The following is a 22,804-nucleotide window of genomic DNA, read 5'->3' on the forward strand; positions in this document are numbered from 1 at the left end:
TAAAGTGATAAATCTTTTGAAAAGGACAGTACACTGTCTACGGGCATAGAGTAAATATATAGATAACGTATAGTGTCTACAGACACAGAATACTTTAGAAGACAGAACAGCTAAAAGTGAATTGTGAATTAATAGTAACTGTATTAATGTTTTCCTCTCTAAAGATCAATTACATGAAAAACAAACACCTAATTATTATCTGAGATATAAATACTAGGCTGCTGCCAATAGTTAACTAGAAACAAATCTTTTCTAATGTAACCAAATTCTTTTGCAAATTCTCACTCTGAACCATACTATAAACTTGTGACAAAACCAATCAAATTACTGGAAAAAGCAACAAAAGTAGTAGTCAAAAGAAATCAGCCAACTGTGAGATTGTGCTGTTTTTTTTTTATTGTGTTTTCAATGGAGAAATACATCATCTGTTTACAAAATAGCTCTTGAAAAATACAAGGAGTACGGATACTATAAAACAAAGCAAACTCCAGTCATGAGACACTACATACATCATGCGAAAGCAACAGTCTGATCTCCAGGTTATGAAAACTATAATTAAAAAGTCACTACACAGAAAAGGTCCAAGTTTCCAGCTTGGCAAAACTTGGGTGCAGTTACATGAAACGTTTAATAAACTGAATTGTTTTCTCCAATGTGTAAACAAAATGACAAGACTAAATCTGTGCCTGGTAATTTCAATCTAACTCTGAAGCTACACAAAACACACAGACACCTTGTAGACTTCACCTGTTAGTATGACCATCTTTTTCCTTAGGTGGTGGAGGAAGGGCAAGGTGACTGTGTAAAGCAAAGATGTGGGAAGTAGAAATATTGTATACTAGACATTATAAAGTCATGGTGAAAAGAAAGCTTCGATTAATGCATAGCCTAAGGGGGAAAAGACTACACTCCAACTTCGGAAAATTAATTTAGAAGGATAGGGGAAGAGTTTAAGTAATTGCAGTTTAACATGAAAAATGCACATGTGATAGAATGGAGCACAATGGAGGATTCATAAAACATGCTCATCAGAAAAATCTGTTAAGGTTACTTTGTCCAGATTAAGAAAGAGTAACTAAGTTTATCAACATCTGGCATCCCTCATACTTTGTAAAGATAGATGTTCTGCTGCTTAATTATGAGAAATTATTTTATTCAAAGAAAGGAGCTCTTAATCTTTTAATAAAACAAAATAAAGGAGTAGAGAGCTGACTAGATGTCAAGTGCTTGCTAGAAATGATTTTTAAAATGTTTCTACATGTAAAATGTACTGACAAATTTTGGTAAACAATTTAAAAATAAGAATTCGTTTTAAAATCTTGGAGAAATTGCCTTTTTGCCCACATTTAAAACTGAAAATCAATTTTACTATAGATAAGAGTTCTGTGGAGTGTACCAAATTCCTCTTATTTAGAGATCAAATGGCCATCTCAGATAGATATCATGTTTCACAGGCATTACTTTTAGTCACCCTCAAATTTCAGCCATGGGACCAAAATTTAGTGTTCTGTGCCATGTGGCCACAGGGTCATTGGTTTCATATCATGGCTTAAGAAAATACTGGCATTTTGTTTCTTATGAAGTGAGTCCTACCTTGTGCATACAAGCAAAAAGAAAAAGGAAGAAAAGTGGGGAGGGAAAAGAGCAAGAAGCTTTTTTGTTTGTTTCAAAGACAACAGATTGAAGGCAAAACAATACAGAGCTTTCATAAGCTCAAAGAAAAATATTTGCTGGCTGGTCGCTGATTTGTATGCACTATAAAACAATTCCATAAATAAAACCAATATATCATTTCTTAATCATGACCCCATCAAAACCAAGTTATTTCCTAATTATTCTTTCAGTGTCAAATGTACCCTAGAGTTGACGTTTCATTTTTAAGGGTTACAGCTACCTCACAGGAACTGAACTAGATGTACTCTTATCCTTTCTCTGAAGTATAACAGTACACCACTGCACAATGGTATCCAATTTGAAGACTAATGGTAAAGAAAATTCCTCAGGAAAAACTGAAAATCCATCAAGCTGAAAATCTAAAATTATTTCTACTTTCTAATAAAAAATACATAAAAGTGCATCATCAGAATAAGTAATTTTTATGCCCGTTTGTATTGCAAATTTTCCAAACAATGCATCAAACATAAACCCAATCCAGATGTCAATTATGGATACAAATATAGCTTGAGGTTTTTTTAAAGGCAGTAATTTTTGAAATAGTTAATGCAACTGTTGCTAACACAATAATAATAGTACTCCTGGCTTCACATACTAACCTGGACTTCCGATCAAGTGCTGATTAGCCCAGTAAGGGAGGTCACCAAAAAAACCCAAATCCATTTCAGTCATGTCTAGTCTTGTACCCTCCATTCTCCTTTTTTTAGCATTTGAAGACAACAGGTTGAGTTGGCAGATATTGTTTATGGACCCCTGAGGTTGTTTTTACCGATTCAATCTCAGTTTTATTGAATTCTTGATAACAGGAATAGGATTTGCAGGGAGAGCAGGGATATCAGAAAGGTCTGTACTGGATGTTTTCTGAGAATGAAAGCAAAGAACACAACATTGTTCAAAGCACCACAATTTAACAATGAGATGTATTTTCTATTGCTTTACTTCCTAAGAAACCTTATCATAAGAAGAAAAGTATTACAAATAAAAAAAAAAAAAACCTATACTGTTGTCAAAATAGAATGTAAATATGACTTACTTTCACATTATTTGTTCAACAGTTATAGATATTTTCAAATAGGTATATTTTAACAATATTTTAAAAACTCAAGTAATTTCAAATAGTTTTGAAAGTTGTTCCTCTAAGAATCACCTATCATAATGATTAAGTTACTGCTAAACTGTATTCACTTATCACACTAATAGCTGTAATATTAACTAGTATTGGAGCACCCCCAAGTGGGAGAATACATCAAGTTCACTTTATATACAGAAGCAGCAGTAAATTTATTATTTTCTGACACTGTAAATTATACAATTAAGTCTATACAGCTGAGCAATAAATTTCATTATCCTAAATTTTAGGTAGATCATCATCATATTAATTAGATTAAATCACAAGCCTTCTTTGACACTAAAAAATACAGAGCTAAATATTTTAATGTTTCATTATGGAAAATTCCAAACATAGACAAAAGTAGAGAGCACTGCATAACAGATCCCCATGTATTCATTACACAGCTTCATCAATTATCAAATCAAAGCCACTGTCTCCCCACCTGCAATTTGCCTGGTGTTATTCGAAAGCAAATCCTAGAGATCCTATCATTTCATCTACAGATATTTCCAGATTTATCTCAAAACAGTAAGAACTCGTATAGCCACAATATTATCACCTCCCCAGAAATAAGTATGTCCCTAACATTACCAAACATAGGAGTGTATTTTTCAAAATCAACATAATCATTCTTTTTATAACTGGGTGATTTTTCTATGGCTTTATGAATCCTTTCATTAGAAAGAAAATTCTAGTCACTCATAAAAATATCTAAAAGGCAAATACTCGTGGATACTAATTACTACAGGGATAAATTCAGTAAGACAAAACTATGAAAACAGATCCCTAGAGAGTATGTGGCAAACCAAAAAAACATGCAATCACAATCACAGGACAGTTTACATCTGATAAACAAGTTTGTCCACGTATCAATATTAAGCATACTTCCTGATGTTAGTTACTCCCAAGTTTTATTAGATTATATAGGAAAAGATATTCCAGAAACTAAACATAATTTTTATGTGTCTTTAGAGACTCTAAAAGTTAACATCCAGCAAAAGCACATTTTTAAATGATCACGTTAAAATAACTCTGAGCTGGAAAGCAGCAAAATATGATCACAGTATCAGTACAGCAGCAGTTGCTATCTCAGTTACTTTGTAGAGATTAGCCAGTTTTATACTCTATTAAAGAATATATCTACTTTGTGTCAGCGTTTGAGCTAGACATTAGGGTTCACTCATGTGAAAGGATGCAAGAAGAAAATTATTTAACAAAATGAAGGTTCACAAACAAATCAATGAAAAAAGATTCCAGATGCCTACTGTATTCTGTATGTGAGGGACTGTCACAAGCAGAATTGCTAGGACAAATGAAAAAGTAACTCTGAAGAGCTATGAGCTATATTAAAAACTAACTGAAATCAGTAGTGAAAACTAAGGCAGAAATACATTTTTAAAATAAAAATATATTAACCTTGCGAAGGAAATCCATGAAGAATGGTTTTTAGTTCTTTCCTAGTTTAAACTTCACTCTTTGACCTACAAATAAAACCTATATATAAACCCTGTATAAATGACTAGTGAGAATTTAAATGATTTGCAGTATCAAATAATATTTTAATGTAAGGGGATGAGTTAACACTGAAATAGTCCCAAAGAATGGTTCCATCAAATCCAGGGCCCTGCCTTAAAACTATAATAAATAAATTTATAGGCTAGTAATTACTTTCACAAAGATTAATTTTAATAGCGTTCTATGAACTCTCACTTTAATTCAATATACCACACTAATCTTAAGGACATTTACAAAATTCTCCTTGCTTTTTGCACTTAGTACCTGAGAGGCCAACACAGAAGCCGCTGTCTGAATAGTTTCTGATTGAGTTGTACTTGTCTCTGTATCAAGTTGTTCCTGTGAGACAAAGAGGATGGGGGAGGGGAAAAGAGACTTAAAAAAGAATAAAAGAACATAACTGGGTTTGGTGGCTAATAAAGAAGACAAACTGGAAGACAGGAGGGATCAAGAGAAAGATGTGACTACATTACAAAACATCTCGTAAGCCTCATTGTAGGTTATTTCACCAATTCAGATATTAATAAATTTCTATTTGCCTACTTAAATCTTATAAGGCATGGGTCAAAATAGCTCATGACTTTCCAACCAGCTCCAATGGACATTTTAAGCAAACAAAAATTAAAAACACACATAGGCACATCATGAAATGTTGCTCAGACAGTAACAGAGCATAAACCCAAGGAAAGCTCTTAGCTTTGTGGGAAAAGAAAAAAAAAATTTATTCAATACTACTAAATAAAATTACCCCACACCTTTAATTAGAAGCAAGGAATAGGCCTCTAAAAGATTTCTCCCTCCTTATGGCTTCTTCACTCCTCCCCAATAATCAGTGCACTGACTCTGCTCATCAGAAAATACAGGGTAAAGCATGTCATACCATCACTCTAAACTTTTTAAAAGCAGTACACAAAAGAAAACAATATATACACAAACATAGGAAAATAAAAATATGAGCAAGCTATGGTGGCTCACACACCTGTACACCCAGCACTTTGGGAAGTCAAGGTGGGAGGATCACAAGGTCAGGAGTTCAAGGCTAGCCTGGCCAACATAGTGAAACCCCGTCTCTACTAAAAATACAAAAATTAGCCGGATGTGGTGGCAGGCACCTGTAATCCCAGCTACTCAGGAGGCCGAGGCAAAAGAATCACTTGAACCTGGGAGGTGGAGGTTGCAGTGAGCCGAGATAGTGCCACTGCACTCCAGCCTGGGCGACAGAGCAAGACTCTATCTCAATAAAGAAAATAAAATCATAAAAACTTCAATTTCCATGAAACAATATATACAAAAATAAAACAATGAAATACTGTTGTCTCCTATGAAGTTTAAAAACGTAAATAATGTGTAGGAAGTAGGAATGGAAGACATGCAGCCTTTCTGGAGGACAACTTGGTGACGTATATACCAAATTTTAAGATTAAGCAAGCTATTTTCCTCAATAACTATTCTTTCATTAATTTATGCTAAGTAAATAGACATGAACGGATGGTAGATATGGTATTTAGCTGCAGCCAATATTACAGTAGGAAAGCACAACTTTCTTTTTTAAGCAGAAATAACTGCTATGGACAGGAAATTGGGTGGATAAAAATGATAATGGCCTTAAGATGGCATTCTATGAAGCCATTAATAATTTTGTAGATTACATAATGAATGACATAAACATTTTTTTCTTGGTTTATAAAGTGAATAAAATTAGAAAGCAAGGGCATTATGAGGGCACACACAAAACCTAAGAGAATAGTTGTTAAAATATCCATCATAGAAATATGGATAATTTTGGAGAAGGAGATAAATTTCCGATTTTCCCACAACAAAGGGGAAGAAAGTTAAAAGCCTTCAATATATTTCAATTTCTGGAAAAAAAATGGGTCTTTTACATTTTGGGGGAAAAAAATTTCTTCTACCCCATCTAAACCTCATGCAAGTTCCATGCACCCCCAGGTTCTAACCAAAACCTTATGCCAAAAACTGCTTCTGTAATCACACCATATTCTCAACTCAACAGAGATCATGATCTCATCCTGTACTGTCAAAAATCCTATGCATCCTTCAAAGACCACTTCAAATGCTACTTCTTTCTTCAATGAAGATGTTTACTATTTCTGTTTACTATTTTCAATGAAGATGATTACTATTTCTGTAGTCAGAAATAACATCTTACTTTTCTTGCCCCTTGACCCCCAGCCCTCAATTACTTTTTCTTTGATAATGTAATTAATTACATTCGTGACTTATCTTTCCTACTTAATTCTGCACCTTTAAAGGCACAGAATGTGTTACACTCATCACTATATTCCCTTTAGCGTTCAGCATTACATGATTAACAGTAAAAACAAACACACACTTCTCCATAAATAATACAGAAAAAATCCAAACCCTATAGCACAAAATACAATATTCTAGAGACATTTCTATCACATCTCTGTACTCTTAATTGTGTATGTATTCTAAAGGCTAAATTAGTATACCTTTGCTTCTGTTTTATCATGTCCACTCAAAGCAAGACAGTTAGCATCTTCACTTGTTTCATCCTGTTTTTAAAAAAAAAAGCTTTATTCTCTAAAATGAAAAATTTAGATTATTTGCCAATCAATGCTTTACTTTATAAACTTTTTTAAAACTATAAAATAATTAAACTTGTAAGATCAACTTTAGCCTTAAAACAGATAACTAGTTTCTCTTTTAAAATGTTTTTATAAGATTAAATTTGGCTTCAGTAGCTAATTAAATTAAAAGAGCATTAGGAAAGCTGTCACTGCAGATCACCACCTAAAGTGCATTTCCAAAACTACTATGAGTTCATAGAAACATATTTTGAAAGGAAAAAAAAAAAAAAAAAAAAAAAAAAGAGTTCCTGATCAAACAACTTTAGGAACTTTGGCAGAGTATCACCCCCATTCTGGGAGACTAAAATAGAGTGGCACATAAAAGATTCTAATAAATTCTATAAAGAAAGGACACCACCTTAATTTTTCCAAGCTTAGTTAAGCAGAGAATCCTTGTTCTTGGTACAACCTACTAACATCCTGCAGAATACAGGCTCGAGAAATGCCTTAAGAACTATTTGGGTCTTAAGAACTATTTTAACACTATTTTCTCAGCAGAACTAACAATTAATTTTAAATGTGACTTTAATACAGTATCAACCAATTTCAATAAGGACTTTATTTGGACCCTGCAAATATGCAAACTTTAAAAATTGTAGTGTGTCACAACTGGCCAAATCTGAATACTGACTGATCTGTAAAACTATGGATTATTAATATTTGTGTGATAAATATACTACACTTATATTTTATATAAGTCCTTATTTTTAGATATACAAAGAAATATTTTTGGTTGTTATGCCTGGGATTTGCTTCAAAGCAATGGGGAAGGAAGTGATGTGGGTATGCAGATAAAACACGGCTGGCTATGAGTTGTTAACTATTGAAGCTAGGTGATGCAAACATGACGGTTCATTACACTTATGTTTGAAATTTTCCATACGAAAAGTTTAAAATATATATATGGAGAGAGAAAGAGCTTAATTTAGCTATATAGTCCAGGAAATACAGCAAATATTTTCTATTTTTATTTTACATTACCATTTATATTTATTTGAAAAACCTTAGGATCTCATGACCACTAAGCAGAAGGAAACTATCTCAGAGTATCTAAAACTCTATCTACAGTACATTACTGAGTGGGGCCAGTATTTCTTTCTGGTTTGCTACAATTTCTAATACCGCGTACTCATTAGCAGAGAATAAAATACCCAATTAAGAAGGGCTTCAAAATCAGGATATTTCTACTACAGCAAACTTGATTTCAACACCATGAGACTTAGCCCTGGGTTCTAATCCTGCCTCCTACTGTAACTAGATCTGTAACTGGAAAAGCCACTAAACAGCAAGTTATTCTGCTAGGAAATGAGACTAGCCCATGAAATAACCCAAGGTCCCTTATCTTCTTAAAATGCTATCCTTCTGTTAATCAACTCCACAGAAATGCCACAAGCAAAATCCAGACTGAGAAAATATATACAAAAAAAAAAAAAAAATTACAGGAGAAAGTGGGAGAGGGAATCTATATTTTAAAGGACACTCAGAGGCGGCAAACAATCTCAGGGATCTCTTTCTACTTCCCGATTTGAACAGCCTATTAAAAAAAAAAAAAAAAAATGAGTGAAACAATCAGGGACATTTGAGCACTGACTAGATATTTGATGATATTAATAAATTGTTAATTTTTTTAGGTAGGCTAATTTGACTGTTAATACTTTCATTCTTAGACATGATTTTTAAGATTCTAATGAAACATGTCTGGATTTTACTTTTAAGTAATTCAATGACAAGAGAAAATGAAAAAGGCTGAAAGAAGATTACAAAGATTGGCTGAGAGTTCATTATAACTGAAGCTGTGTGGCGGGTACTCGAGTACATTAAATGACTCTTTTATATGGATTTTTAATTCTCCACAGTAAAGTTTAAAAATTCTATATTCTTATTGCTTTTCTAAACCAGACAAGAAACACAAGTGATATTCTATCAAGATAAGTGCAAACAAAACTGCAAAACACTGCACTGGTATAAACTCACTTAGAGCTCTCAGGGTATCATTTTTAACATAAAAAAAAAAAAATGTTAAGTGCATAGCTGCATAGAGTTACACTTAAATACACTTTACTAATGTCAAAAGAAATTTGAATTTTGAAATGCTGTGACAAGTTCAAACCAGTATCAGTACTCTGAATGTGTAAGTTACACAAAAATTGGGTACATGCTTAATTAAGCTGCTGTACAACACAATCATGTGGGAACAGGGCTCTTAATAAGATCCCCAGGTCTAACTTCTAGAAGATCTCTGATTCAATTTGTGTGGAGAAAGCCCTAAAACCTTTATTGAAAAACAACCAAAAAACCCCAAAAAACTAATTTTGAGGTATAACTAACAATGAAAACAACTGCCTTAAGAGATAATTACACAGACACAGGTGAATTTTCAGAACACATCTTCTAAGTTATGATGATTTACAGTGGACCCTCCATATCTGTGGATTCTGCATCTGCAAATTCAACCAACCATGGATCAAAAATACTCAGAAAAATAAAAAATAATACAAGAATAAAAATGACACAAATTAAAAAAATACATCATAATAATTTAAACAGCATTTACATTGTACTAGGTATTGTAAGTAAGGTAAGTAATCTAGGGAGAATTTAAAATACTATACTACATCCATTTTTCACTCTCATTTACCATGCTAAGAATGACAAAATTCATCAGATTACTTTTAGTTAATAGCAGCTATTTCCAAAAACAACAACAAAAAAAACACTAAAACAAGTCTTCAGAGAATAAGCTAAATAATACTAAACTAGAAAAAAATAATTTTTCACTATTCTTAATCAAAACATAATAGAATCCATGAGAAACCTAGAGGAGTTTTTTTTCCCACTCTAAAAAAAATTTTTTTGTAATAAGTAAATTCCTAAATAAATTCTCAGCTAAAAAAAAAAAATCACAAAGAAATTGGTGCTTTTAGGCTGTCATCTCTAGGGCAATAATGAATGCCTCATTGACTGGAAAACAACATGAAAGTGTCTTGAGAGAGAAATAAAATTGTGCAACAAGACTACTTCTATTTTAAGACTCATACCAAATCAATGTATAGTTTTCATGGTTTTCCCAAAACTAAGATTGTAACAATTGTAAACCAGCTAGTATAAAAAGTTAATACAAGTTCGCAAAGCATAGTGGTTCACACCTATAATCTCAACACTTTGGGAGACCCAGACGGGAGGAATGCTTAAGCCCAAGAGCTGGAAAGAAGCCTGGATAACATAGCAAGACTCTGTCGCTACCAAAAAAAATTATTTTTTTAATTAGCCAGGCATGGTGGTGCACGACTATAGTCCCAGCTACTTGGGAGGCTAAAGTGAAAGGAATTGCTTGAGCCTGGGAGGCAGAGGCCAAAGTCAGGCAATTGCTCCACTGCACTACAACCTGGGCAACAGAGCCAGATCCTGTCTCAAAACAAACAAAAAAGTTAACAGCTATTAATGGGCATGGTGACATGCACCTGTGGGTCTAACTACTTGGAGGCAGAAGGATCGCCTATGCCCAAGAGTTCAGTGCTGAAGTGAGCTATGTATTGCACCACTGTACTCCAGCCTAGGCAACAGAGTGAGAAAACCCCCACCTCTTAAAAAAATGCAAATGTTGCTAGAAAGTTTCCTGAAGGGTTAGAGAATCTGGCTGTGTGCACTTGTTTATCATTCACTAAGAATTCCATCAGAAACTCTAGTATTCAATGGTCCCATAATACCAAGTACAGTATAGAAATTTCAAAATTCCATTTGGATCACAGAAGCAAAAAACTGTCTAATGGGGCCATCAAAATATCAGTACAAATAATAGTCATTAGAGAATAATAAGTTAAGAATTTCATGTTAAATTCTGTTGCAGACTATACCTGCTAACTACACACACTAAAGAAGTTTAAATGACAGGCATAGCTTTATGGTAGAGGTAGTTACTGAGAAGAATAGGAAAGGTGAAAAACCATGGCACTAAATCACTATAGACACACCTGAAGTTTTCTAAAAGCTTTGTTCCTTGATCCTTCTCTATTTTGGTTCATAAAGTTTTCTTCCATTGGATTTAAAAATAGGCAACTTGGTGTTGCCATGTCTAACTAGTATGTTTTTTATATATATACCTCTTCTGTTTTGGTTTTCTTGGGACTCTCTTCTTTATGAGGTGAGGATGTCCTCTTGACTCCTACTATAGGAGTAGGTATTTTTGTTGCTGCATTTCCTGAAGTTGCTGCATTTCCTGAAGATCTAGGTGGTGGGTTTACCAGACGTGTTGAAGAAACAACTCTGGAGACCGTAGGCTTTGGTGGTGGAGAAATGGCTGGTTGTGTGGCAGTTTGAGGAATGCTTTCACTCGATGTACCTAAGCAGCAAACATATGAGCACATACAAATTAAAATAACAATATCAGTATCAAGTTGTAAGTTTTTATTTCTCTGAATTTGATTTCATGAATAACTTTACATGCAAATAATAAACTGGCATTTAAAAAACTAAATTTTAAGTACTTAACAAACCCACTTTTCAAAATGAAGGCTAAACCAAATCTAATGTAAGAATTCTCAAACCCGAAAAACCCAATCTCCTTACCCCCTGAGCTTTCACTGGAATTTACTTGTGGCACAGAAACTTCAGTAGCCTGTATGTTGGTCACGGATGCTGCCGTTACAGCTGGAGCAGGACTGTTTCTGCTAAAAAAAAGAAAAAAAGAAAAAAGAAAAAAGAATTTAAGAAAATAAATAAAAGTAAAATGCAATAATCTATAATGTGTACAAAGTTATTTTCTAAAGTAAATGATTGTTTGGTTTTACTTCCTATACATACTTTAGTAATTGACTTTATTGGATAAAATACAACAACAGTAAAAAGTATACAAACTTTCTAAAGTAGCACTGTCTAATGTTACTTCCTGGGATGACAGAATGTTCTATATCTGTGCCACTGGATATGGGAGCCACTATTAAAACAAAGCTCCTCTGCACTTAAAATATGAAGACTAGTGAGAACTATTTAATTTTAATTAAACTTAAATTGTCACATATGGCTACTGGCTACTATATCTTAGCCAGAGTGGTTCTAAAAGATCTGTTCTTAACTGATTTGGGCTAAGAGACTTAACTGAAGGATTTTTTTGAACAAAAGTCCTTTAAAAAGTTATTAATAAGAGGCCAGACATGGTGGCTCATGCCTATAATCCCAGTACTCTGGGAGACCAAGACGGGAGGATTGCTTGAGGTCAAGTTTGAAACTAGCTTGAGCAACACAGTGAGACCTCATCTCTACAAGGAAAAAAAAAAGCTCATTTTTTTTTTTTAAAGTTATGAATGAGAAAATGTTCTCAGAAACAGAAAACATTAATAAACTTCTGTATACAAAGTATAAGGGTTTTATAAAACCCTAAAAGCCTCTCCAGTGACCCAGTTGAACAAAGACCTTTAAGTGACAAGGGGATATTTCAATATTTTACTTTAAAAATAACTTATTTTAAGCCCTCTTTACTTCCCCAAAGTTTCTCTCCCATTTTCTCTTTCTCATGCCAATCTCAGATGACCTTGTTTCCTACTTCACAAACAACCAAAAGCCATTAGCCAAGTATTAGCCCAGATTCTAAGTATAAATATTAAAGACACACATTTCTATAATTAACCCCTATTCTTTCCCATATAATGAAATTTTTTTCTTATTATATAACAAAGCCCAATCTATGTTCTAAATCTCACTAGCTCCTGTCATCTCAAGAAACTCGAATCATCACTCCTTCACTCTCCCATCCAACTTTTCTGTCTCAACTAAATCCTACACATTAGCATTTATATAAACTCAAGTTTTTATTATCTCCTAAAATAAAAACAAAACCAGAGAGTCTTCTGGTTTCCTTCTCTGCCTCTTTCTCTTTCAGAGCCCACACCCTGAAAGTGATGAATGATGCCGCCATGAGGAGGTAGGCAACACCTGAAGGACACTTGTATTTTTGGTACCTCTGTGACATCCACATGGAAACCAAACAGGAGTCAACTCATTAAGGCTATGAATATCACTGTTATCATGAATATAAATGTAGTCAATAGAGCAGGTGTTACTCAAGGACAATATCAAGATGGGATAAACAGACAAAAGTATAATGATAGAGTCCACAAGGGCACAAGTACTAAATAATCAAAAAGAAAAGGATAGTTGGCCAGAGAACCACCAGAGATGCAGGAGAAAACCTGAAAAGGCTACCAAAGTGCCTAGTACACAATAAACACTCAATACTTTTTGAGCAAATATACAGCTGTATTCTAAAAACCCAGAAGTTTTATCTACACAAATTATTTAGTATTACTTCAAGAAACTAAATTTCAAAACTAAATTTGTGAAATTATTAGTACAGTTGTGCACATTATATTCCTGCACAAACTCAAAGTACACAAAGGGTTTTACAAATTCCAAAGTTCTTAAAATGTTAGCTTCTTCACTTAAAAAAAATATTTTAAAATGGTAACACTTACAGGACATATTCAGGCCTCAAGTATTTGGATTATGCATGATTAGCCTAAAAACATATCATGCACAAGAAGTCCAAAAGGAAGAAAACTGAACACATCCATGACACTTCAGCATTTTCTATTTCACATTCATCCAGAGAATCACCCCCAACCTGCATTTCTGCCATTGGTCATATTTTAACTGACAAACTGATTTTTAAAACTCCTTTTTAAAAATTGTAATATAGGCCAGGCGTAGTGGCTCAAGCCTGTAATCCCAGCACTTTGGGAGGCAGAGACGGGTGGACCACCTGAGGTCAGGAGTTCAAGACCAGCCTGGCCAACATAAAGAAACCCCATCGCCACAAAAATACAGTAATTAGCCAGGCATTGTGGTATGCACCTGTAGTCCCAGCTACTTGGGAGGCTGAGGCAGGAGAATCACTTGAGCCTGGGAGACAGAGGTTGCAGCGAGCCGAGATTGTGCCTCTGCACTCCAGCGTGGGCAACAGAGCAAGACTCAGTTTCAAAAAAAAAAAAAAAAAAAAAAAAAGCTGTAACATTAATATATTTTAAACAGCACTCAAGTTTTAGGTATGAAATTGAGTAACAAAGAGATCAATATGATCATCAGTTTAAAACACTACCAACACGCCAGAAGTCTAATGTAAACAGCTCTCTTTTAAAATATGGTAGCATGTTCATTTTTAAGGAATTCTAGAAGGTAAATTTATGCAAGTTAAATATAAATATGGTTTCATTCTGTTCTGATTTTTACTGCCATAAACACTGTACTTCTTTCATAGTAAAAATAAAAAAACTTTTTTCAGACAGGGTCTCATTCTGGTTGCCTAGGCTGGGGTGCAGCAGTGGGATCACAGCTCACTGTAGTCTCAACCTCGCGGGTTCAAGCAATCCTCCCACCTCAGCCTCCTGAGTAGCTAGGACTACACGTACACAACACCACACCTGACTAATTTTTTACTTTTTTCTAGAGATGGGGGTCTCACTATGTTGCCGCCTAGGTTGGCCTTGAACTCCTGGCCTCAAGTGATCCTACCACTTCAGCCTCCCAAAGTGTTGGGATTATAGGCGTTGCGTCACTGCACCTGGCTGAAAATTTTTAACTGCTTTATACCCAGAGCAGTGGCACACGCCTGTAGTCTCAGCTACTCAGGAGGTTGAAGTAGGAGAATCACTTGAGTCCAGGAGCTTGGGTCCAACCTAAACAACACAGCAAAACTCCATCTCTAAAAATAATGAATTTAAAAAATTTTAACTGCTATAAATGTTAGACAGATATTTAGCTCTTCAAAAACAGGTTTCCCTAATATCATAAATAAATTCCTCTGTTACAAAGGTACAAGCAGCTCTAGGACAGAAAGACAGGTTTGTTCCTTCTGTCTGTTCTCATTAGCACACCATACAGTGCACTGTAGCAGTAGGTGTCTAAATACATAAATTTGGAGGTGTTACAGTGCTAACACTCATTCACATCATAGTACGAAGACATTATCAGTCTCAAAAATAAAATGTTGGCAAGACAAAACTAAAAAGTACTATTCCCAAATCTAGGAATTAAATTGCTATTAAAAATATATTAGTAGAGGGAATGAAAATAACATTCTAAATAGACGACTTTAATAGCAAAAGAGAATATAACTGATCGATTTAGCAAACAGCCACTCCACTTCTGTTTCCCCCTTTTTCCTTACCCCTGAGAGCTGCCAGAACTGTTCAATGGACTGGTCTTCGTAGCACTAGTAGGTGAAGGCACAGACATGCTGTTATCACTGTCCATAGACAAGTCGAGGCTGCTGTCATTGAGAGCTGTCAATTTGACACCTTCTGTTGAATGCTGCAAACCATGAAGGATATATTATCAAATATATCTTTATTTCATCCAGATGTTGAAACATGGAAATCTTTTAATTAACATATATTTTTTTTTTACCGAAAAGCACAATTCACTAAATCTACAAAAATTAGATGTTCCATGCTGATTCTAAAAGACAATCTGAGAGTCAAGTACTTTCTTCTAAGAAGGCTTCAACATTAAATATAGTTCTTATGTGGGAGAAAATAAGGAGAAAGGAATGCTATATTAAATGTACATACTGACTGTAAGATACAACACAAATTAAAAACACTATAATATGAAAACACAAGAATCTCGAATCAGAGGACTATAAATACATACACACACGCAAGAAAAAATGTCTCAACAATAAACATGGGACTACAATGACTGACAAGTGAGACTGGAAGTGATTTTGTTTACATATAGATTTCTAATTATCCTACAATAAATATAATTTTTTTAATTTCAAAAAGTGTAACTTATTGCCACTCATTACAGTTTGCCAACAAAAGAGCCTTTCTCAAAAGCAAGATACTTCAGTGCTCTAATTGCAATTTAGAATTTTTTAAATGGCATGCTTAATAATAGTGTAAACTATCCTGTAAAAACAAAAGAAAAAATTTTCTGAAAATTAAACATAATATACATATATAAATCCTAACGTTGATCCTCCTTAAAAAAATCAAAGCACTACAAAACAAATAATGCAGAAAAACCAAAAAACTATGGATAGTTTCATGAAATTAAAGTTGCTTTCTGGTAACAAAGTTTTATTTTTTGCTATTTGGTGCTACTATAATATTACAATGATCCCCCCTTCAGCTTCGTTTTTTCCCCCCAGATTATTTAGCCTGTGTACACTTACCTACAGAAACATTTTAATGAAAATAATCTAGACTGTTGAAAAAAATACATTCCTTATATATGTACCTGCATGCTCTGATTCCCCAAATAAAAAAATATTCTTATCTTTGATTTAGTACTAGACATACCACTTATGTACATGAATGAAAACTGATCAAATGGGGAAGATGAGATTTGGTAGAAAGGAGAGGGAGAGTAATGCCATTTGCTTATGAAGTCAGTTGTGAAATAAAAGGACCTAATACTATAAATGAGTATCTCTTCTATTCAACAATGCTACCAATCTTACTCTTCACTAGATATGAAGATTTATTCAATAAGTAAATTATACTCCATTCTACAGTTACCTGCCTCACTAGGTGACCAAACACCTGTGAGATAACAAGCCACTGCTGGGGATAAACTGTGAAAGTTTAACTGATTGGTCTAAACACAAAACAGCCGTAAACTACTTTGCTTTGTTTGCTTCTATATCTAGATCAAGTTTGGTCGCAGGAGACCTCAAAGCCAAATAGTCGTAAATATTCCAACATAATTTTTAAGAAAAGATAAATAAGACAAAGAACATACTACAGAAACACACACACACATACTTTGCAGTCAGACCTACGTCCAATTCACAGCTCATACTACATGACCCAGGGCAAGGTTCTTAAACCCCTCAGTTTCTGCTATTGAGAGACAATATTCATGAGCTGCTGGAACATTAAATATAAAAAGAAGTGGTACAGTGTTTTGCAAATAGCAGTTAATAAAAGGAAGCTATTAATAAAAGTCCAAACAAAACATTCATGGATCCTGAATCCTAGACACTTGTTACTTACTAAGCAAGAAAGTGCTATTTTACTAACACAAACTTAGAAATAATTTAAACGATCTCAGATACAGGGTAGATTTAATCATACTGTAGCTATATAAATAAATATCAAACAGCCACTAAAAATGTAATTTGGATAGATGGTCACAACATGTTAACACAAAAAAAGGCAGGTCACAAAATAGCAAGTTTAATCAAAAACCTTTTAAAAATATGTATGTGGTTACATGTACCGAACAGTCTGTGCATAAATAAAATGTTAAAAGTAAGTTTGCTATGAAATTATAGTTACGTCATCTGATAAAATTTTTGGACATTCTCTTTCTATTCTAGAAGACTATAAGAAATACTAGCTAGAGAAACAATAAAAATAAAACATCTTATATTCAAATTTACTTAAAATGTACAAAAGATGGTTCCAAATACCAATATTGTCATGGAAATAGTAAGAATTTAAAAAGGTAATCTGAATATAGGATTCTGAGAAGTCTATCTGTTAGAAATAGCTGTTTATTAAGTAGCTATTTGATTATTTATTAATAAGAAATAGCAAAGTTCTAAAGACCATAATCTACTTTTACTTCTGAAAACATAAAATATTTGTGTACATTTTTTAAAAAATTATTTTTTAAGAGACAGGGTATCGGTCTATCATCCAGACTAGAGTGCAATGGCACAATCACAGTTCATTGCAGACTTGAACTCCTGGGCACAAGTGATCCTACCACCTCACCTCTGGAGTAGCTAGGACTATAAGGTACATGCCACCATGCTCAGCTAATTAAAAAAATTTTTTTAGAGACAGGGTTTTGCTTTGCTGCCCAGGCTGGTCTTGAAACTCCCTGCCTCATAGGATCCCCACAAGTCATTGAGATTATAAGCATGAGCCACCATTCCCGGCTCCAAAATGTTTATATTTTTTGTATGTGATAAATTTACATTTAAGTACAATTGATTTAACCCATTAATAATACAACACTAAAGGACAATTAGAAGGCAAGTGTTTTAATTTGATATTTTAGTTTTGTTTTCCTGAGGCTAATCTCTAGCTGAGATACTTTAGTTTTAAAATAAAACTTTGCTTGATGGAAAAGTTAACAATAAATATATATACATAACTGTTTGACAATAGCACATTTTTGTCAATTTTTAATTATCAGTTAACTAAATTTTTAATAAACCATTAGGTTAAGAATAAAATTTTTTTAAATAATATTTAAGCCTTAAAAACTGATTTTAGACCCCTCCCCATCTATGTACCTACCCCCAAGTTGTTAATAATAATGATGGTGATAACAGAAGCGAATATGAGCATTTACTATGTGCCAGGAGGTAGTCTAAACCACCCTTTACATGTATTGGCTCATTTAATCCTCACAAAATACCTAATGAGATCGGTAAAAATACTGACACAATTTTAGAGACGAGATAAATCAAGAACAAGATTTTTAGCATATCTCTTGCTTAAATTTCACAGGTAGGAAACAGTGGAGCCTGAATTTGAACAAGGCAGTCCACTCCAGAGTCCTTGCCTTTAATTAACTTCAATGCTTTTGTATCACGACATACCATTTTAAGAAATAAAACATCATAAAATTAAAGACTTTTGTGTATTAATTTCATTCCTTTCCTCCCAACCCCAATCCCAGACAACCAGTCATTATCCTGAATGCAGTGGTTGTTATTCTGTAACATACACTATTTCATATACTCTCCCAAACACATTGTTTTTACACTTGTAAACTTTATATGGAAGCATCAAATGATACATACACACATGTGTTTTCTTTTATTTAACAGACTAGTATATGCAGCTGTAGTTAATTTATTTTGACTGCTGCAGACTATAAGGTATTCTATTATAGGAATAATTCCATTATAGGAATAAGCCACCTATTTTTGAATAAGCCATCTATTTTTGAAATCACTTAAAGAAAAAAATGCAATTTTTAACTGTGCACTAAAATTCCAACATGCTCACTAAAGTCCAAATAAGGAAAAATTGGCCCTAAGTTATTCAAAAGAAAGCCCTAACAGTAGAATAATGTAATGCAAAATATTAACTCAGTGACCTCTGTTCATTACCTCCTTTATACTCAGCAACTTTTAGTTTTTAAATAATATACGTTTTATTTGTTATGTTCACCAAAAAGGACATTTTCATTTTTTAAAAGTCTCACATAATTTACTTGACCCACATATTTCCTTACTAATTTTAGTTTACTTTTTAAAGGAAAGAAAATTAAATACTGATGTGGGATTTTTAAATGAATTAAAATAAAAAGTTCTTTAAGAGAATATGGGTATATACAAAGTAAGGATACTAATCCTAAAATCGGAAGCAACTGTGTGCAAGAAAATTGATTAGAGTCAGATTTCACATAATGAAACTGCTCCATGTAACAGATTTTTAAAATATTGTCATCTATTTCAAATATGACTTATCAACTGAGCCTAAATTCTGAAATAATGATAGTCCAGATGCATAAAACATTATGTTAGTAATGCTTTTGTAAGTACTTTCTAAATTTACCTTTTTCTTTTTCTGAAGCACATGATTAGGTAGTAGTTGATGGAGTTGCTTTCTTTTTACATGCATTGCAGCAATTTTCATATCCACCTCAAACATCTTGCTGTTTATTGCTTGCCTATAAACTATACAATTAGGAAATTGTTACAAGAAACAGAAACATTTTAATAAAGGCATTAAACTCACTCCAGAGAAACTATTCTAAGTAGGGATCCTTTTTCCATCAATACTGCTTATCTGTAATCAGGTCAAGACCTATTCCTAAACTGATATAATTCATTGCCTGAGCAAACTCCTTTAACCACAGGATGTGCTGAATTAAAGCACAAAACGTATCAATTCTTCCCGTATAGAAACTCTTTAAATACCTCTTGAAGTAGTAACTCTAAAGAGTAACTCTTCAAGAAATGGCAAAAATGGGGGAAAAGGGTTTTTTAAACCCATACCCTTTTATGCGACCAGTACTATTGTTTAAAACTTTACCCAAGTATGTATTCAAGTATGTAACACATGCTGTAAAATAAGTCAAACTTATTAAACTATACCTAAAGGTACCTTTACAAGAATCTGCAAGATAAAGCTTTAATGACATACTTTCTAATATGGTAATAATTTAAATAACAGAGGTCACAGGTGAAAATGCTACAATTAAATAAATTCAAATTATTTAGATCCAGAGGGCCCCAAAAAGGAAGAAAATCAGTCATATAAAAATATTTATGAAACACCTATACTTGATTCACATTCTTGTAGACACTGGAGATAAGCGGTGAACAAACACTGAAGTAGCTTCAGAGGATCTACATTCCAGTAGGAACAGCTCAATAAACAGAAAAAAATAAATTGTAAAATACAGTCCATGTCCAATGATGGTAAGTACTACTGAGAAAAACTGCACAGGGAGTAGGATGGGAAGCTCAGCCTGGAAACTGAGTTGACATTTGACTGAAGATTTAAATGAACATGAGGATGTAACCTGAGAGTACTCGGTGAAATAACATTCCAGGGAGAGCAAACTTCAAGAACAAAATGCCCTAAGCAGGAGAAAATGCCTGAAACGTTTGAGAAACAACAAAAATGCCAATGGAAAAGATGAAAAGTAGAAATCCATAATCCCTTATGTGCAACTCTAAAATCCCAAAAACTTCCAACATGCAAGTTTTTCTAAGATAGGCAACAATTCATCTAGTAACAAACCCTGTTCCGAACTATTTGTGGCTGCAGTTATTTGGTCTTTACCTTTTGCTCCATTAAGTATCAACGGTTCCTTGCAGAAATGTTACTGTCTGTCATTACCAAATGCTGCTCCAGGCCTCACTGGATATATTACTTACTAACTTTATTACCTTTCTGGCTCCAAAACCTATAGATCTAAAGGAATGTGAACTTATAATAGGAGATAAAGTCAGAGACATAATGAAAAAGCAAGATCAATCAGAGGCTTGGAAATCACAGTCAAGACTTGGACTTTTATTCTCAGCGAGCCAGACACTCAAAGGTTTTAAGCAGGCAAGACATGATCTGGCTGGAGCTCCAGACCAGCCTGGCCAACATAGTGAAACCTCGCCTCTACTAAAAACACAAAAAATTATCTGAGCATGCTGGAACGTGCCTGTAGTCCCAGTTACTCGGGAGGCTGAGGCAGGAGATCACTGGAGCCTGGGAGGTGGCAGTTGCAGTGAGCCAAGATCACACCACTGCACTCCAGCCTAGGTGACAGAATGAGACTCTGTCTCAAGAAAATATATATATATATATCGTTTAGATACTAGGTAAGAACAGCTGAAGGGGGGCAAGGGCAAAACAGAAAATTCTGGCAATGACAGAGATCAAACAGCACTATAGTGGCTAGGACTTAGGGTGAAAGCCATGGGAATAGTATTAAGTAGCAGAAACCTCAATGTATTCTGAAAGGAGAGGCAAAAAGATTTTATAATGAATTAACATCAAGTAGGAGAAAAACAGGAGTCAAAGACTGATTCCAAGGTCTCTAGGTTGAACCAAAATAACTTGAAAAGAAACTGGTAGGGGTTAGGAGTGCACATTTGTGTGCTGAATATGTGAAACCTATTTTCTTTTAAAATGCCATAGAGTACTGGATTAAAATGTTTCAAGACAGAGGACAACTAGGTATTTCCTTCCCAAAAATACCTAATCCCTGAAAATCTTGTTGGCTCATTAGTGTAATATTTGATAAACAGCTCAACTTGAATGCAATGTGCAAAACAAATTTCTAATCCAGGTAGGTATCCATGACTTGTTAGTTCATAAATATGTTAACATCAGAATTTTTACTTCAGAAAAAAATACTTCTGTGGTGTTCAGCAGGTGGAGTATCACCCTACACATGACATTCCAAAAATCTGTACAGGTATTTTTGTTGTTGTATTAATTAAAGGGTGCTGTGACTAGAGGCACTATAAAACCTTCAATGTGGACAGTTCTACCCAAAGCAGAATTATACCATGTCTTTCCTACATTCCTAAAGATGAAAAACCTACTTGGCAATTATTTGAAACAAGAATTCACTTCAATTTTACATTTAAAAAGTAGAGTAGGCCGGGCGCGGTGGCTCAAACCTGTAATCCCAGCACTTTGGGAGGCCGAGGCAGGTGGATCGCGAGGTCAAGAGATCGAGACCATCCTGGTCAACATAGTGAAACCCCGTCTCTACTAAAAAAAAAAAAATACAAAAAATTAGCTGGGCATGGTGGCGCGTGCCTGTAATCCCAGCTACTCAGGAGGCTGAGGCAGGAGAATTGCCTGAACCCAGGAGACGGAGGTTGCGGTGAGCCGAGGTTGCGGTGAGCCGAGATCGCGCCATTGCACTCCAGCCTGGGTAACAAGAGCGAAACTCCATCTCAAAAAAAAAAAAAAAAAAAAAAAAAAATGTAGAGTATTTTAAACAATTAAAAAAACAAGAAAAAAACAAACAAAAAATAGAGTATTTTAATTTGAAATTTCCAGGAATACAACTACCACCGAGCATATAAAAATTAGATCACCTTTTATTTGCAACTTTCACTTTTACCATGTCACCAATGCCAAAACTGCTGGTGATATCAGGATCACTACAGACAACACCTACATCAGTCAGAACTTACAGATGTTAACACTGCCAGCGATTCTACATAAAGTGCAAACACTTGACACTTAAATATGCCTTTTAGTGTCGTTGTATCTGAGCACTGACATACTGAAATACATATTCTTTTCCTTTTACTTCTCCTTTATATCGCAGTTAGTGTACGATACGGACTTTTTAACAAACTGCCGCTCATTTTTTTCTCTTCTGTAATTAGGTAAAAAATTTCTAAATTTTAAATCCATATGTTCTCAGGAGAAAATTCCTCAGAGAATAAAAATGTCATTTAATA

General features: G+C 34.1%; 1 protein-coding gene across 6 annotated transcripts in view; it reads right to left on the bottom strand.

The window, feature by feature from the left end:
* Positions 1-373: 373 nt before the first annotated feature.
* The window catches only part of PAPOLA (poly(A) polymerase alpha), a 65,437-nt gene continuing 43,006 nt past the window's right edge, over positions 374-22,804 (bottom strand). Inside the window, exons 16-22 of one of the 6 annotated variants that reach the window (XM_032287476.1) lie at positions 19,431-19,552; positions 15,071-15,213; positions 11,479-11,576; positions 11,013-11,251; positions 6,775-6,837; positions 4,565-4,639; positions 374-2,535 (exon numbers count right to left, since the gene is read on the bottom strand). In XM_032287476.1, the coding sequence (XP_032143367.1) occupies positions 2,440-2,535; positions 4,565-4,639; positions 6,775-6,837; positions 11,013-11,251; positions 11,479-11,576; positions 15,071-15,213; positions 19,431-19,552 (836 nt within the window). In that variant the 3' untranslated portion in view covers positions 374-2,439. Of the gene's footprint in view, positions 2,536-4,564; positions 4,640-6,774; positions 6,838-11,012; positions 11,252-11,478; positions 11,580-15,070; positions 15,214-19,430; positions 19,553-22,804 lie in introns of all 6 variants that reach the window. The other 5 variants (XM_032287475.1, XM_032287478.1, XM_032287477.1 and 2 more) reach the window with 5 other exon arrangements.

Source organism: Sapajus apella, unplaced genomic scaffold (genome assembly GCF_009761245.1).
Source record: "Sapajus apella isolate SASKATOON/1434 unplaced genomic scaffold, GSC_monkey_1.0 scaffold20, whole genome shotgun sequence".
Taxonomy (NCBI): Eukaryota; Metazoa; Chordata; class Mammalia; order Primates; family Cebidae; genus Sapajus; species Sapajus apella.